Raw genomic sequence first — 16,331 nt, 5'->3', positions numbered from 1 at the left:
GGAAGGCAGACTGAATTAATACCTACCCCCGATAACCAAGTAACGGAAGAAGAGCCAGCCACTAATGAGAGGCTCCTTGGGGCTGCGGGGAGGTTTGCCCATGATGTCCAGGTCAGGAGGATTGAAGCCTAGAGCTGTGGCCGGCAGTCCATCTGTCACCAAGTTCACCCACAGAAGCTGCACAGGGATCAGAGCCTCAGGAATACCAATAGCGGCCGTCAGGAAAATACTGGTGGCGAGGAGTAGAGAAAGAGAAAACATGTCAGACTGGAACAGAGAAAAATGAAGAGACAACGAGGGAGAGCACTGGGACAGTTGCGAGGGATGGTGATGGGCAGGAACGGGGAACTATGTACAGAGGTGGATGGAGATGCCAGAGAATATAGAGGTTTTTGTGTGAAAATATTCTTTCAGGGGAATGAGTGTTTGATAGTGTCAGCATTTATTGCCTTGTCCCTAACTGCCCCTTGAGAAGGTGGGGGTGAGCTGCCTTCTTGAACCCTTGCAGTCCAGGTGCTGTGGGTTGATCCACAATGTCCCTTAGGAAGGGAATTCCAGGATTCTGACACTGAAGGAACATGGGCATATTTCCAAGTCAGGATGGTGAGTGGCTTGGAGAGGAACTTGCAGGGGTTGGTGTTCCCATGTATCTGCTGCCCCTTGTCCTTCTGAATGGAAGGTGCTGTGAAAGGTGCCTGGTGAGTTTCTGCAGTGCATTGTGTAGATGGTACACACTGCTGCGACTGAGCATCGGTGGTGGGAGGGAGTGGGATGTTTGTGGATGTGGTGCCAATTGAGCAGGAGCTGCTTTGTCCTGGATGGTGGCGAGTTTCTTGAATTGTTGGAGCTGCCCCCATCCAGGGACAAGTGGGGAGTATGCCATCACCCTCCTGCCTTGTAGATGGTGGGACAGGCTTTGAGGGAGACAGGAGGTGAGTTACTTGCTGTAGGGCTGTCCAGATTCTGAATGCAAATGGGTTTTGTAATTGGCCATGACCCTGGGCCTGAGGGATTGGTTTGGACTCTGGGATAAGGATGGTCGGTGGTGGACTGCTGATTCTCTCCCAGTTCCCAGACTCACTCACCAGACCACCTCCCCAATGTTGGAAGAGATGAGGTAGCGAATGAACTGCTTCATGTTGTTGTAAATGGCTCTGCCTTCCTCCACTGCAGCCACTATGGTGGCAAAGTTGTCATCAGCCAGCACCATCTCTGAGGCACTCTTGGCCACCGCTGTGCCTGATCCCATGGCGATTCCGATCTCTGCCTTCTTCAGGGCTGGAGCATCGTTCACTCCGTCACCCGTCTGCAAGAGACAGCGCAACAGGGACAGGCTCCCAGTGAGCCAACATTCCACTCTGAACCCAGAGTACAACCTCCCTCCCTATTCCTGTAACCCCTCCAGCCCCTCCCTATCTCTGTAAACCCCTACAGTCCCTATCTGTCACCACCTCAGGCCCCTGAACCCCTCCCTACCTTGGTCACCCTCTCTGGCTCCTACAACCCTTCTGTTCCTACACTCCTCCCAATCTCTGTAAGCCCCTCCATCCCCTCCCTATCTCGGTCAGCCCCCACACTCCTCCCAATCTCTGTAACCCCTCCATCCCCTCCCTATCTCGGTCAGCCCCCACATCCCTCCCAATCTCTGTAACCCCTCCGTCCCCTCCCTATCTCGGTCAGCCCCCACATCCCTCCCAATCTCTGTAAGCCCCTCCGTCCCCTACATCCCCTCCCTATCTCAGTCAGCACCTCCAGCCCCTACATCCCTCCCTACCTCTGTAACCTCCTCATGCCCCTACAACCCCTCTGGCCCCTAAACACCTCCCTACCTCTGTCAGCTCCTCCAGCCACTTCTACCAACTATGTCCCTGTAAGCTCCAGCAGGTCCCATATTCACCCGTTCCTGAGGGCCCAATGCCCACCCATCACACTCCTTGCGCACACAATCCCTCCCTCTTGGTGGACCTTAGTCCCTCACGGTGGGCCGCACACATTGCACACTGACCATGGCAGTGACCTCGTCCAGTGACTGCAGGAACTCGATGATTTTGGATTTGTGGGATGGTTCGACACGTGCGAAGCAGCGAGCATTCTGAACAGCCTCGCGCTGGGCAGACAGGCTCAGCTCATCAAATTCTCGGCCGGTGAAAGCCTTGAGGCCCACTTCCTCGTCCGGCCCAAAGATGCCAATCAGCCGGCAGATAGCCACCGCTGTGCCCTTGTTGTCGCCAGTGATCATGATGACATGGATTCCCGCCTGGCGGCAGAGCCGGATTGAATTGGTAACCTCCTTCCGAGGTGGATCCAACATCCCCACACAACCCACAAAGGTCAGGTCCGTCTGTGGAGGGGTAGGTGATGTGGGAAACAAGAGAGAGAGGGAGATATTGAACATCGCATGGGGAGAGCACCTGTTAAACATCACAGAGCAAGTGGGAATTGGGGAACAAAAATGGGTGAGGGGGGTGTGGGGACAGCAAGGGCAAGGCACCGACCTGTGGGTGGGGTGGTGGTGTTGTGAAGCAAGTGAGATGAAAAGTGATGGAGGGAAAGACACACAGACAGAAAGAGTCAGTGAGATTAAACATCTGAGGGGGACAGAGAGCGTGAAGGTATATTAAACATGAGAAAAAGAGAACGTATTAAATTAGCAGAATGAGAACTTACAAACAATCAGGGGAGGGCGCGCGGGGAGAGAGAGAGAGGGCGGGGAGAGAGAGAGAGGGCGGGGAGAGAGAGGGGGGGGGGCGAGAGAGGGGGGGGCGAGAGAGGGGGGGGGCGAGAGAGGGGGGGGGGCGAGAGAGGGGGGGGGGGGCGAGAGAGGGGGGGGGCGAGAGAGGGGGGGGGGGCGAGAGAGGGGGGGGGGCGAGAGAGGGGGGGGGGGGCGAGAGAGGGGGGGGGCGAGAGAGGGGGGGGGGGGCGAGAGAGGGGGGGGGCGAGAGAGGGGGGGGGGCGAGAGAGGGGGGGGGGCGAGAGAGGGGGGGGGCGAGAGAGGGGGGGGGCGAGAGAGGGGGGGGGCGAGAGAGAGGGGGGGGCGAGAGAGAGGGGGGGGCGAGAGAGGGGGGGGGCGAGAGAGGGGGGGGGGCGAGAGAGGGGGGGGGCGAGAGAGGGGGGGGGCGAGAGAGGGGGGGGGGCGGAGAGAGGGGGGGGGCGAGAGAGGGGGGGGGCGAGAGAGGGGGGGGGCGAGGAGAGGGGGGGGGCGAGAGAGGGGGGGGCGAGAGGGGGGGGGGCGAGAGGGGGGGGGCGAGAGAGGGGGGGGCGAGAGAGGGGGGGGGCGAGAGAGGGGGGGGGGCGAGAGAGGGGGGGGCGAGAGAGGGGGGGCGAGAGAGGGGGGGGCGAGAGAGGGGGGGGGCGAGGAGAGAGGGGGGCGAGGAGAGAGGGGGGGCGAGGAGAGAGGGGGGGAGGGGGGGGCGAGAGAGGGGGGGCGAGAGAGGGGGGGCGAGAGAGGGGGGGGCGAGAGAGGGGGGGCGAGAGAGGGGGGGGCGAGAGAGGGGGGGGGCGAGAGAGGGGGGGCGAGAGAGGGGGGGGCGAGAGGGGGAGAGGGGGGGCGAGGGGGGGGGGCGAGGGGGGGGGCGAGGGGGGGGGGGCGAGGGGGGGGGGCGAGGGGGGGGGGCGAGGGGGGGGGGGCGAGGGGGGGGGGCGAGGGGGGGGGGGCGAGGGGGGGGGGCGAGGGGGGGGGGCGAGGGGGGGGGGCGAGGGGGGGGGGGCGAGGGGGGGGGGGCGAGGGGGGGGGGGCGAGGGGGGGGGGGGGGGGCGAGGGGGGGGGGGCGAGGGGGGGGGGGCGAGGGGGGGGGGGCGAGGGGGGGGGGGCGAGAGGGGGGGGGGCGAGAGGGGGGGGGGCGAGAGGGGGGGGGCGAGAGGGGGGGGGCGAGAGGGGGGGGCGAGAGGGGGGGGGGCGAGAGGGGGGGGGGCGAGAGGGGGGGGGGGCGAGAGAGGGGGGGGGCGAGAGAGGGGGGGGGCGAGAGAGGGGGGGGCGAGAGAGGGGGGGGGCGAGAGAGGGGGGGGCGAGAGAGGGGGGGGGCGAGAGAGGGGGGGGGCGAGAGAGGGGGGGGCGAGAGAGGGGGGGGGCGAGAGAGGGGGGGGCGAGAGAGGGGGGGGGCGAGGAGAGAGGGGGGGGAGAGAGGGGGGGGAGAGAGGGGGGGGCGAGAGAGGGGGGGGCGAGAGAGGGGGGGCGAGAGAGGGGGGGCGAGAGAGGGGGGGGGGCGAGAGAGGGGGGGGGCGAGAGAGGGGGGGGGCGAGAGAGGGGGGGGCGAGAGAGGGGGGGGCGAGAGAGGGGGGGGGCGAGAGGGGGGGGGCGAGAGAGGGGGGGGGCGAGAGAGGGGGGGCGAGAGAGGGGGGGGCGAGAGAGGGGGGGGCGAGAGGGGGGGGGGCGAGAGAGGGGGGGGGGCGAGAGGGGGGGGGGCGAGAGGGGGGGGGGCGAGAGGGGGGGGCGAGAGGGGGGGGGGCGAGAGAGGGGGGGGGCGAGAGGGGGGGGGGGCGAGAGGGGGGGGGGCGAGAGAGGGGGGGGGCGGAGAGAGGGGGGGGGGGGCGAGAGAGGGGGGGGGCGAGAGAGGGGGGGGGGCGAGAGAGGGGGGGGGGCGAGAGAGGGGGGGGCGAGAGAGGGGGGGGCGAGAGAGGGGGGGGCGAGAGGGGGGGGGCGAGAGAGGGGGGGGGCGAGAGAGGGGGGGGCGAGAGAGGGGGGGGGCGAGAGAGGGGGGTGGGCGAGAGAGGGGGTGGGCGAGAGAGGGGGTGGGCGAGAGAGGGGGTGGGCGAGAGAGGGGGTGGGCGAGAGAGGGGGTGGGCGAGGGGGGGGGGGGCGAGCAAGAGGGGGGGGGCGCGCGAGAGCGAGCGCTGCGCGCGCCAGAGAGACAGCGAGAGCGAGCGCGCGCGCGCGCCAGAGAGACAGCGAGAGCGAGCGCGCGCGCGCGCCAGAGAGACAGCGAGAGCGAGCGCGCGAGCGAGAGCGAGCGCGCGGCGCCAGAGAGACAGCGAGAGCGAGCGTGCGCGGGAGAGAGAGACAGCGAGAGCGCGCGCGCGGCGCGCGGGAGAGACAGCGAGAGTGCGCGCCGGGCGCGGGAGAGAGAGGACAGCGAGAGCGAGAGCGCGCGGGAGAGAGAGACAGCGAGAGCGCGCAGCGCGCGGGAGAGAGAGACAGCGAGAGCGCGCGCGGGGCGGGAGAGAGAGACAGCGAGAGCGCGCGCGCGCGGGAGAGAGAGCAGCGAGAGCGCGCGCGCGGGAGAGAGAGACAGCGAGAGCGCGCTGCGCGCGGGAGAGAGAGACAGCGAGAGCGAGCAGCGCGCGGGAGAGAGACAGCGAGAGCGAGCGCGCGAGAGCGACAGCGAGAGACCGCGCGCGCGCGAGACAGAAAGCGCGCCGCGCTGCTGCGAGAAAGACCGAGAACGCGCGAGAGACAGCGACAGAGCGCGCGAGGAGAGCGAGCGAGAGCGCGAGAGAGAGATGGCATCTGATGGAGAGAGAGAGAGAGAGAGAGAGAGAGAGAGAGAGAGAGAGATGGCATCTGACGGAGCGATCAAATATAAGGGAAAAAGAAAGACATAGGGACCCTTAAACATTGGGAGAAAAAAAAGGCAGAAGTGTTGAAATATTAGACAAACAAGAGAGACAGAACTCTGAACATTAGGGCATAATGAGGGGTGCAAGTGGAAGAGGGTAACCTTGGAGATGGGGCCGGGGAAGTTGGGGGTGGGGTAGAAAGGGGTGGAATCTCAGAGTTGGGATGAAGAGCGAAACAGAGAAGCTGAGAAATTAAACTTTGGAGAGGGAGAGAGAAGTGAAACATCGGGGAGAGTTACGGGCTTAATATCAAAGTGCTCTTCCCCATCTCTCACTGTTGAGAGACAGAAGGAGATGGGGAAAAACTCCAATTTCACGACTACCTTTGGACATCCTAAGTGCCTCATGCCGAAGTGTGAGTGGGAGCAGTACACAATGCTGAGGGTCCTGATCAGGGCTGTGCACTGCCCCCAGCAGCCCAAGAGAAGTTCCCAGCAGCCCCTGCACAACCCTGTGCCTCTCACCTCATATTCGGCAAATAAGCTGGGATCCTCAAGCTTCAGCTGTTCCTTCTTGAGGGGGTGGTCCCGGGTTGCCAAGGCCAGGCACCGGAGCGTATCACGACCTGATCCCCCACTCCCGAACCACTGCCAGGAGCTGATCCTTCATGTTAGCCGTCAGAGGGTATTTCTCAGAGCCCACCCGAATAAAGCGGCACCTCTCGATCACTCCCTCGGGAGCACCCTGCAATCAGAGAGATACAACACATATAGTACAGGATCACCTGGGTGGGGAGAAGGGGATGCAGAGTTGGTTGGTGGGGGGGGGGGTGCGGAAGAGACAGGCAGAGAGAGGAGGTGGGGGAGCGAGAGACAGGCAGAGAGAGAGTGGGGGGAGGGGGAGAAGGGAGAGAGGTAGAAGCAGACAGATAAAGACAATGTTATTGGAAAGCCAGGAGAGAGAGTTAGACCACAGAGATAGCGGCAGAATTGGTTGGAGTGGGGAGAAGAAACTGGAGGGAGGGAGGATGCACAAAGACTTGAAGGGTCAACATGTGAAGAGCAAGCAGACGAACCTTGACGAACATTTTAGCTCCGGCTGAGGTACGGCTGGGTTTGTTAGGAGAGCAGAGTACAGACATTGACTTGCGATCCCGTGAGAACTCCAGTGTTACCTCCTTCTTCATCAACTGTTTGATGACCTGCAAGAGAAGGGAGGACAGTGAACTCAACATGACTTAAGAGAAGGAATGTTTCCCACTACTACACCTTTCCCCTTCCTGAGGCAGCTCAGTGGGTTCGCACTGCTTCCGCACAGTGCCAGGGACATGGGTTCGATTCCAGCCTCAGGCAATTGTCTGTGTAGAGTTTGCGTGTTCTCCACATGTCTGCGAGTTTCCTCGGGGTGCTCCGGTTTCCTCCCACAGTCAAAGATGTGCAGGTTAGGGGGATTGGCCATGCTAAATTGCCCTGTAGTGTCCAGGGTTTGTAGGTTAGGGTTGATTAGCCGTGGAATATACAGTGTTACAGGGATAGTGAGTCTGGATGAGATGGTCTTCCGAGAGTCAGTGTGGACTCGATGGGCCAAATGGTCTGTTCCCACACTTTAGGGATTCTGTGATTCCATACCCTGGATGATTGTCGAGAGGACAGTCATTAAATCGTACAATCTTTCAGCACCCTCATTTTTTTTTAAGCAACTGATTTTTCCCATTAAACCTGTTCAGAGATGTTATAACACACCTTTGAAACAGGATGAACTGGAACCCAGGCCTGCTGGTTCAGGGTTCGGTACACTACCAGAGGGGGGCTCAGCATTCTTATTACACACCCAAACAGGAAGACAGGAGGCCATTCAGACCCTTCTTCCAGCCTGTTACACTGAAATAGGTTTAGCCCAAGTAAATACCATCTAGTTGGCTCTCAACTACATATCTGGTCATCTCTTTGAAAACCTCCATTTCTCAACCTCCATCTTCACTCCTCTGTCCAAGCCCACAAACTCACTCGTACCCTTCCTACACATTCTCTAATCCAATCTTTTGTACACTCACATCACACTCTCACTTTTTGCCATAGCACTCTCTCTCCACATCCCCCTGTCCAATACCAAAACTCTCCAGTCTCTCTCTCTCCCTCCCATCACTCTGCCCAAGATCTCCCCGTCAGTCACTCGGTCTCTCGCTCGGTTTCTGTGTCCATCTCTCCAACCCTCCTTACCTTCTCTTTCACCCCCAGATTTAACTGCCCAAGGCAGCCACCCCTAACCCCTCAGCAGCCGCTCACTCACCGAGCAGCATGCGTTGGCCCTCTCCACCTTGGTCAGGCCTTTGAGGTTAGTGTCAAACACGTTCATTTTCTCCACCAGGCAGCATAGGGCAGTCTCGGTTGCCTCGCCCACCTTCTCGTGTACCCCTTTTACCTGGCAGGAATGGGAAGAGAACCACAGCTCAGACACTGGCACCTCGGGATGGGGGTGGGGGTCCAGCAGGACAGTATGGGAATGAAGGGGAGTCACAAAGATGGCATAGGAGTGAAGATCGCGGATATGGTATGTACCTCGTTATAATCCAGTGACGAGTCATTACACAAGGCACAGATGGTAGCCAGCTCGATCAGGGCATCGTACTGCCCGCAGTGGACCACATGCCCGTTCCTCAACCTGTTCAACAAGAAGCAGCACATCAACCCCGCTGACCCAGCAACAGTGCCATCTGGCTGGAGAGACCAGGTCCCAGGACACAACCGGCTAATGCCTGACACAGGAGAGTCCCGAAACACAGCCCAGCTCTGACACCATCACCCTGTCATTGAATCTTCTTCCCAGGGCCAGGGCCAGGGCCAGAAGGTTCAGCCTACCCGCAAAACCACAACCAAGCCCCTCCCAGCCTTTCCAAATGCTCGTCTCAGACTAGAGTGAACATATTCCTGGAAAAGCAGCAGTGAGAACTCCAGGGAAATACCTGTTTCCAGGTTCTGATTGTGGGGCATGGGGAGAAACTTGTGCATAGTCCCCACCCTCCCTTACAATGAGAGTGAAGACATTGGAAAACAGCACAGTCCACTCCCCTCCACTCAAGGGGGTGGTTTTAAACTCACACTTCACCCTCAGGTGCGTAGGTAGAGCCGGTGACCTTGAACTCGCTCAGAGTGCAGTGATCTCCCTCCAGCTTCTCCACGATGAACATCTGTAAACAGACAAGTACCGTCAGAGGGCGGCAACACTCTCAGCAGGCAGAGGCACGCAGGCAGGCAGATGGGAGTAGGCAGGAGGGAATGTGTGTGAGCGAGAGACAGAGGAGTGGGTGAGGACGGGGGGGGGGGGCAAGCGAGAGACAGAAGAGCGGGCGAGGAAGGTGGGGGGGGGGGGGGTGCCGAGCGAGAGACAGAGTGGGCGAGAACAGAGTGGGGGGGCCGAGCGAGAGAGGAGCGGCCCAGTGAGTCAGAGGAGTGGCAAGGACAGAGGGGGGGCCGAGCGAGAGACAGAGGAGCAGACGAGGACCGATGGAGAGCTGGCAGCACCTACCCGGCAGACAGACATCTGGTTGGTAGTCAATGTGCCAGTTTTGTCAGAGCAGATGACTGAGGTACAGCCCAGTGTCTCGACAGAGGGCAGGCTGCGGACAATGGCATTCTTGCGAGCCATGCGACGAGTACCCAGTGCAAGGCAGGTGGTGATAACAGCAGGCAGTCCCTCGGGAATGGCAGCCACAGCCAGTGCCACAGCGATCTTGAAGTAATAGACTGCACCGCGAACCCAGGAGCCCCCATGGACTGGGTCGTTGAAGTGTCCGATGTTGATGATCCAGACAGCAATACAGATGATGGAGATTACCTTGGAGAGCTGCTCCCCAAACTCATCAAGCTTCTGCTGCAGCGGTGTCCGCTCCTGCTCTGTTGCCACCATCTCATCGCGGATCTTACCGATCTCAGTGTTCACCCCGGTGGCTACCACAACTCCGATAGCCTTCCCAGCTGCAATGTTGGTGCCCTGAGGATGGGAGACATGCACCAGAGTCTGAGCAGTGGGCGAGACCCCAACGCAATCCTCCAGACACTGTTTTCTGATCTCAAACAAAGCCATCAAATCCCTCATACACCCAGAGATCCCCACTTGATTCCTCAGAGGCCCACACCCAGACCCCATTGCAATCAGACAGCCCCTAGTACCCCACCCTCAAAAACCACAGGCGGTGCCCTAGCCCCCCAGCCCCATCATCCGCAGGCAGTGCCCTAGCGCACCCCCCACCCCCAGAAACTGCAGGCAGTGCCCTAGCGCTCCCCACCTGCACCCGCCGCCCCCCCCAACTCCTCCCCCATCAACTGCAGGCAGCACATCAAACTCACCGAGAACAGCATGTTCTTCTTGTCCTGATTTACAGCTCGAGGGTCAGGCACAGGGTCGGTGTGCTTGATGACAGAAACGGATTCTCCTGTAACAGGATGGTGCAGAGGATGCAGGCGGATGGTGGGTGGGAGGATAAGGAGGCAGACAACAAAGGAAGTTACACATGGTGGCTGGAACCCATTCTTCCAACCCCAAGCCTTCCACAATCCCCACTCTCCCACCAACCAAATTCCTGAGACAAACACAAGGCAGACTGACAGCAGTGAAATCATCAGGCCCAGTGCAGCGGATGGCAGGACACAGTGTGTGCAGACAAGGAAATTCCCCAAGCAAACACCTCCCCCTGCCTACTCAACCTTAATCCCAGACACTCCCACAAGACTGTCTCAGCCAGCCTCATGACAGTTAGTGAGTGCAGTTTACATGGGGTCTGGAAGAGGTTGTAGAAATAGGGAGGGGGTGTAGGGGCTGGAGGAGGTTACAGATATAGGAAGGGGTGACAGAGATAGGGAGGGGTGTAGGGGCTGGACGGGTTTACAGAGATAGGGATGGAATCTAAGGGCTGGAGGGGGTTACAGAGATGGGGGGGTACAGGGGCTGGAGGATGTGATCGAAATAGGGATGGTATAGGAGGGGCTGGAGGTGGTTACAGATGTAGGCAGGATACTCCCTCAATGACTCTACCTCTCTCTACATCAGGAGTCACTGGACTGAATTCAGGCAGAGAAACCTGCCAACTGATTGAGCCAGCTTTGCCTGTGGGAAGGGTGAGCAGGGTGAGTGGGGGCAGACATACCTGTGAGTATTGATTGATCCACACGCAGTGTTGTTGATTTGATGGAGGTGATCCTAATATCAGCAGGCACTTTGTCTCCAACTGAGAAAGAGGAGGTGAAGAATAATTAACAGACAACATTAGGGTTTATCTGACCTGCGAAATACAAACACCGGGAGCCTCCTGCCTCAGTTCGGAGGAAGTATTACTCGGCTTGAAACCTTAATTCTGATTTAGTGTGTCTCAGGCTCAGAGAGAAGTGAGACTGGTGTAGCAGCCTCTTGATTCACTCCTCCCTTCCACACTAGGAGCAGTATATTTGATGTACAGTGAAGTATGCAAAGGCTTTGTTGAAGGAGGGGAGAAGAGGCTGCAAAACTGCATTAGTTGAGGGGCTATTCATCAGACTTGAAGAGCTGAAGGACCTCCTTCTGCACTGCAAATATCGAACAGTCTACAACCTTCACTCTTGTTTCCGAGTAACACTGTATCAGCCGCATAAACCTACAACCTTCACCCTGTCTCTGAGGGTCACTGTACCAGACACACAAACCTATAACCACGCCACCATCCCATCCCATCCCATCCCGTCCCGTCCCCATGCCATCTCTGAGCTATGCTGTGTCAAATACAAACCTGCAACCTCCACCACATCTCCAGGAATGATGTCGCGGGCTTTGATCCTTTGAACGCTTTTCCGATCTTGCCGATAAACCTTCCCCATCTCGGGCTCATATTCCTTCAGCGCCTCAATCGCATTCTCTGCATTCCTCTCCTGGGGAGATGGAAAAAGCAGGCCATGAGCCTGGTCTCACTTGCCAGGAGCTTGATTCTCTCCCTCCCAACTATCTAGGCCTCAGCACACAGGAACCTTGCTTAATCACCCCTGAGCCGAGGGATCACTGGACTGATCAGGAGCAGGAACCCTGGCTGATTTCCTCCCGACTGTCTCACCCAAGGATCAATGGACAGTGATCAGACTAGTCAGCCTGGCTGATTTTCTCCCTCTATAACCAATCACAGATTGGAAATGTTGTTAATAGATTGATCTTACTGACCTGCCAAACACCCACGATTGCATTTGCTACCAGGATCAACAGAATAACAAATGGTTCCACAAATGCTGTGATAGTTTGTTCTCCCTCTTCAAACCAGGCCAACACCTGAGGGAATGGAGAACAGAGACTGATCAGCTTACCACAGAAACTACCTCCTAATGTAGGCCAATGCGGAGTACAACTTCACGAATACAGGCACAGGAACTGCTGTAATGATAGCAACATGCATAGTACAATGAAAATATGTACAGTGACCTAACCCCATGCTGCACCTGTCTGGAAAAGTTTAATGATGTCAGTTAGAGGCAGCTTTGAATCTAAAGACATGTAGTCCCTGTCCTAGGAAAGTTTGATGGGGACAGTGTAGAGGATGCTTTTCTGTATCTAAGCGAGGTGAAAAGCAGTTTGATGTGTAATCACAACTGTCCACAAGGGGGCCAAAGACACACTGTGATCTGCACATTTATATTCTTCCGAAAAAAAGGCAAGATTCTTTATGCAAGCATTCTTAACATAAGCACAGCATTCCGGACAGTTGGGAATGTTTATTCAAACAGGATGGGAAGCAGTAAATTTGTTGCAATGTTCCCACGGATGGTATGTGAAATGGAAATGGGGGAGGGGTAGGGTCATGGAGGTCTGGGAATTAAGGCAGCCTGTAGGTCTGTGCGTGAAACATTTTAGGCCTCAAAACAGCAGTGAGAGGACGGTAGGGAAACCAAGTGTTGGTAGGGAGAGTTCAAAAAACTGAGGGCTCAAAATGACACAGAAAATGACTTGTTAACCCTTCAATAGCAAGGACTCACACTAATTTGCTCACAGGCACAATTTAAATCAAACTGCAGGGTCAGCGCTGAGAGCACGCTGCAGTAAGGACTGCATGATTACAATCCTTCACGGTATCAGCACACTGGTTTTATGGACAGGTGTCATGGATGAGGTGGTGGCCTGGTCTACTGGGATGTGAACACTGGGAATAAAAAGAACAAAGGTCTGCACCAATAGGACTGTGTCAATCAGGAGTCAATTCAAAGGCGTTTGATACATTGTATTATGTATAAAGGGTGGGAATGAGAACGAACCCTTGGGACAGTGAACTGTGGGAATATATGGAAAAGGGTTTTGGGCCATTGGGATTGTGGATTCTGGGAATGAATGAAAAGGAGTTTGGTTCCATTGGGATTGTGGTGAGTGGGACAGATTGGGGAAGGGATTTGTGACCATTGGGACTATGGACAGGGTACTAGGAAAAACCCTAAAAAGGTGGAGTAGAAACAGGCTAATCAGTCCATTGAGCCTGCTCTTCCAGTCTGTTCTATTATGACTGGTCAGATAATCCCTGACTCCACTTTCCTGCCTTTTTCCCATAATCCTGATTCCCTGGCTGAATAAAATCTCTGTCAGCTTTAAAATATGCTGACTGACACAATCTTAATAGCCCTCTGCAGTAGAGAATTCCACAGATTCACAACGCTCAGAAGAAATTCCTCCTCCTTTCTCTTAAAATCTCAGATTGTTCCTTCTGGTCCTAGGCACTCATACAAGCAGAAACAATCCTTCTGCATCTCCCCTGTCAAGGCCCAATCTACTCAAACTCTCCACATAAGAAAACCCCTCCAAATTTGGTAACAGCCAAGCAAACCTTCTAGGATTGCCCCCAATATCAGTCTATGTTTCTTTATAATAGGAGCTCTATGCTGTTCACAGTATTCCAGCTGTGGTCTGACCAGTGCCTTGTACAGCTTTAGCAAAACCTCTTACTTTTACACTCCATTCCCTTTTGAAATAAAGGGCACATATTCCTGGTGCCTTCCCTATCACCCTCTGAACTTGGATGCTAGCTGTCTGTGGGCAAGGACTCTGTGCTGCAGCTTCCTGTAGTCTTTCTTCACTTAAGTAATATTTTCTACTTTTCTCAGTTGAAGAACATAACCTCGCATTTCCTTACATTATATTACATCTGCCCACTCGTCTTTCCATCTTTTTTTCGCATCATTTGCAAACTTTTCTCATCCAAGATATCAAAATATATTTATACATTACTGTGGTCCCAGAACTAATTGCTGAGGCACTCCCCTAGTTACAGGGTGCCAACCTGAAAACGCCACTTTTGTCCCACCTGTCTTCTGTTAGTTAGCCAATCCTCTGTCCGTGCTGATATACTATCTGCAACACTGTGGACTCTTCTCATATGTAGCACCTTAGCAAATACGTCCTGAAAATCCAAATAGATTCCATCCATAAAGCTTTCACTTTATCTACCCTACTTGCTACTTCCTACTTCCTAAACTAATTCTAGCAAATCTGTTAGGTATGATTTCCCTTTCATGAAGTCATGCTAACTCTGCTTGATTGTGTAATGTACTCTTAAGTGATCTGCTGCTGCGTCTAACACTTTCCTAATAACGGACATTCAGCTCACTGGCCTGGTTACCAGTTTTCAGCCTATTTTCCATGTATGCACAGTCTTGAAGAAGATTGGGACGCAGGTCGGGGGGGAAATGGGTGGAAAGGAGGTCAGCAGAAGAGGGCGGAGTGGTAATGGAGTCAAGACCCGGGAGGGGACTTCCTTGGAATCCTTGAGAGAGAAGTGGATATACAGTGGGGGTAGGTGGAGATTGCTTCAGGGTGAGAGGGTTGGAATGGGAGAAGTCCCTTCAATTCCCGACCCCATCAGTCCAATCGTCCTTCCAATCTTCTCTCAACCCCTCTCCAATGCACCGCACTCTCAAAACTGCATTTGGAAGTCTTTCCTGCCATTGAAACTTGCTTCATTGTTGCACCTGTTCTGTGCATGATATCATGATGTGGAGAGTTTGGAAGCGTGTGTGTACAGTTCCGAGTGAGCATGCAGTCTGAGTTACTCTGCAGTTTCATTGTACGTTTCTTCTATTAGTTTACTGTCGGCCTTAAATTACCTGGTTAACCACGTGTGGCATATCGTCTTTCTAGAACCTTTCTTTCTCAGTGGGGTAATTCTTTGTGAGCCATGAACTAGTTTTTTTTTAAATGACTTATTTTCCCTCAGGTGTCTTTGCTGTTAAGCTTCATTCTCAGTTCACTTCAGCCAGCCTGCCCTCATTCCTTTGTAATTACTCTTGCTTTTCATTAGCACAATTGTTTCTGACCCAAGTTCCTCCCTTTCAAACTGAAATCTCCCACATTATGGTCACAAGGGGATCTTTTATTATTTTTTATACCTGCTTCATTACACATCACCAGATCCAAAATAGCATGATCCCTTGCTGGAACATATTGCTTTAGGAAAGTGTGCCAAGCATACGTTATGAAATCTTCCTCTGCTACTCTATCGCGATCTAAAAGATTACAGTCATCCACGATTTACATACTGACTGTTTTTAAAAACACATTCTCATTATATCTCAATTTATTCTCAGCACTATCATATAGTTAGTTAGGATGCTTACAGACTACTCGTACCTGCCCCTCTTCCACTCAGAACCTCTTTCTCCATGCATATTAACCCGCTGATCAAAGATTATTTCTTACTATCATTACTTAGTCCATTGAATGTCCCACCACATTTTCCTTCCCATCTTGCTTCCTTTCGAAAAAATCACTTAGCCTGAATTTTAGATCCCAGGTTCAATATCCTTGAGTCCTAATGGCTGTAACCCTGTACCCATTTCTGAGAATTTATGTCATTTGGTAACTGCATCAAATGCTATGTGCATTTAACAGCCACTGGAAATAGGGCCAGATCCGCTGGGCACGGACCAGAAAAAGGGGGTTTCCTAGCTCTGGTTGTTTTGCAGAGTGAGCTGCTGTAAGGTGTCAATAAGCGAACAATGAGCATGCTGGAGAGGGCATGTCTGCTCTGTGGAGATTCAGAATTCCCTGATGGGATTTGCAAACTGGTAAAGCATGAAGAATGTTTTAAAGGAAGTGGTTTTATTGGCCTGTCCTCCCCCATCACTGCAGTACAGATGACCCAGTGGCTGGTATAAATTTTACTGATTTCCATCTCCCACCCTTCCCCACCCTGAATCTGGTGTTTATTGAAGAACATTCCACAGCCAATTGTCGAAAGCAAGCAAATTTTTTAAACTCTAAGGGGGAGTGCCACCTAGCTTCCTACCTCGACTGGAAGAGGCTGCAGGAGTCTGCACTGCTGTCCCAGGCTAGCAGTTAGGGTGCCAGAGATTGCCAAGTGGGACATGTCTGCGAACCTACTCAGGGCACAATCATGGGCGGCACAGCCTTCACACCAGGAACTGCCCAGCATTTTCTACAGCATTAACACTAGTCACCAAAACACGGGGCCCGTTCTAACAGAAACCCTAGGTCCTTCACTGTCACCGTTCCGGGAGGCCATTCAAAACATTTCTGACAGCAGGTCAATCCCTGAACCAGCGTGTTCATTTGGAGGTGCAGCCATGTTTCCTCACAGTAACCCAAAACAAATTTCCATTTAAAGCAGCAATTGACAGTTTTCAGCTAATCCTGGACAGGCACAGAGTGTTGCAACAAGAAGCTCCCTCTACCCTTTCAGGCTAAACACAAAGCTCTCTCTACTCTTTGAAAGTGAGAGTAAATAAAGGCTGTGCAGAGGTAGGAGGAACGGCGATGTTTACTGGAATGGGGCAGTGAATGTACCTGAATGTGCCAGCGTGTGCGGGTGCAGTGGCGACGTTTCC

General features: G+C 55.3%; 1 protein-coding gene across 1 annotated transcript in view; it reads right to left on the bottom strand.

Moving 5' to 3' along the window:
- The window catches only part of LOC125449508 (sarcoplasmic/endoplasmic reticulum calcium ATPase 2-like), a 51,248-nt gene continuing 34,917 nt past the window's right edge, over nt 1-16,331 (bottom strand). The window contains 14 exon segments of the mRNA XM_059642759.1: nt 1-229; nt 1,086-1,306; nt 2,006-2,341; nt 6,018-6,125; nt 6,127-6,237; nt 6,569-6,694; nt 7,783-7,914; nt 8,052-8,154; nt 8,592-8,680; nt 9,019-9,483; nt 9,840-9,925; nt 10,637-10,717; nt 11,252-11,390; nt 11,674-11,778. Of these exon segments, the coding sequence (XP_059498742.1) occupies nt 16-229; nt 1,086-1,306; nt 2,006-2,341; nt 6,018-6,125; nt 6,127-6,237; nt 6,569-6,694; nt 7,783-7,914; nt 8,052-8,154; nt 8,592-8,680; nt 9,019-9,483; nt 9,840-9,925; nt 10,637-10,717; nt 11,252-11,390; nt 11,674-11,778 (2,316 nt within the window). The 3' untranslated portion in view covers nt 1-15.

This window comes from Stegostoma tigrinum, chromosome 46 (assembly GCF_030684315.1).
Source record: "Stegostoma tigrinum isolate sSteTig4 chromosome 46, sSteTig4.hap1, whole genome shotgun sequence".
NCBI lineage: Eukaryota > Metazoa > Chordata > Chondrichthyes > Orectolobiformes > Stegostomatidae > Stegostoma > Stegostoma tigrinum.
This window is presented reverse-complemented; position numbering and strand designations above follow the sequence as displayed.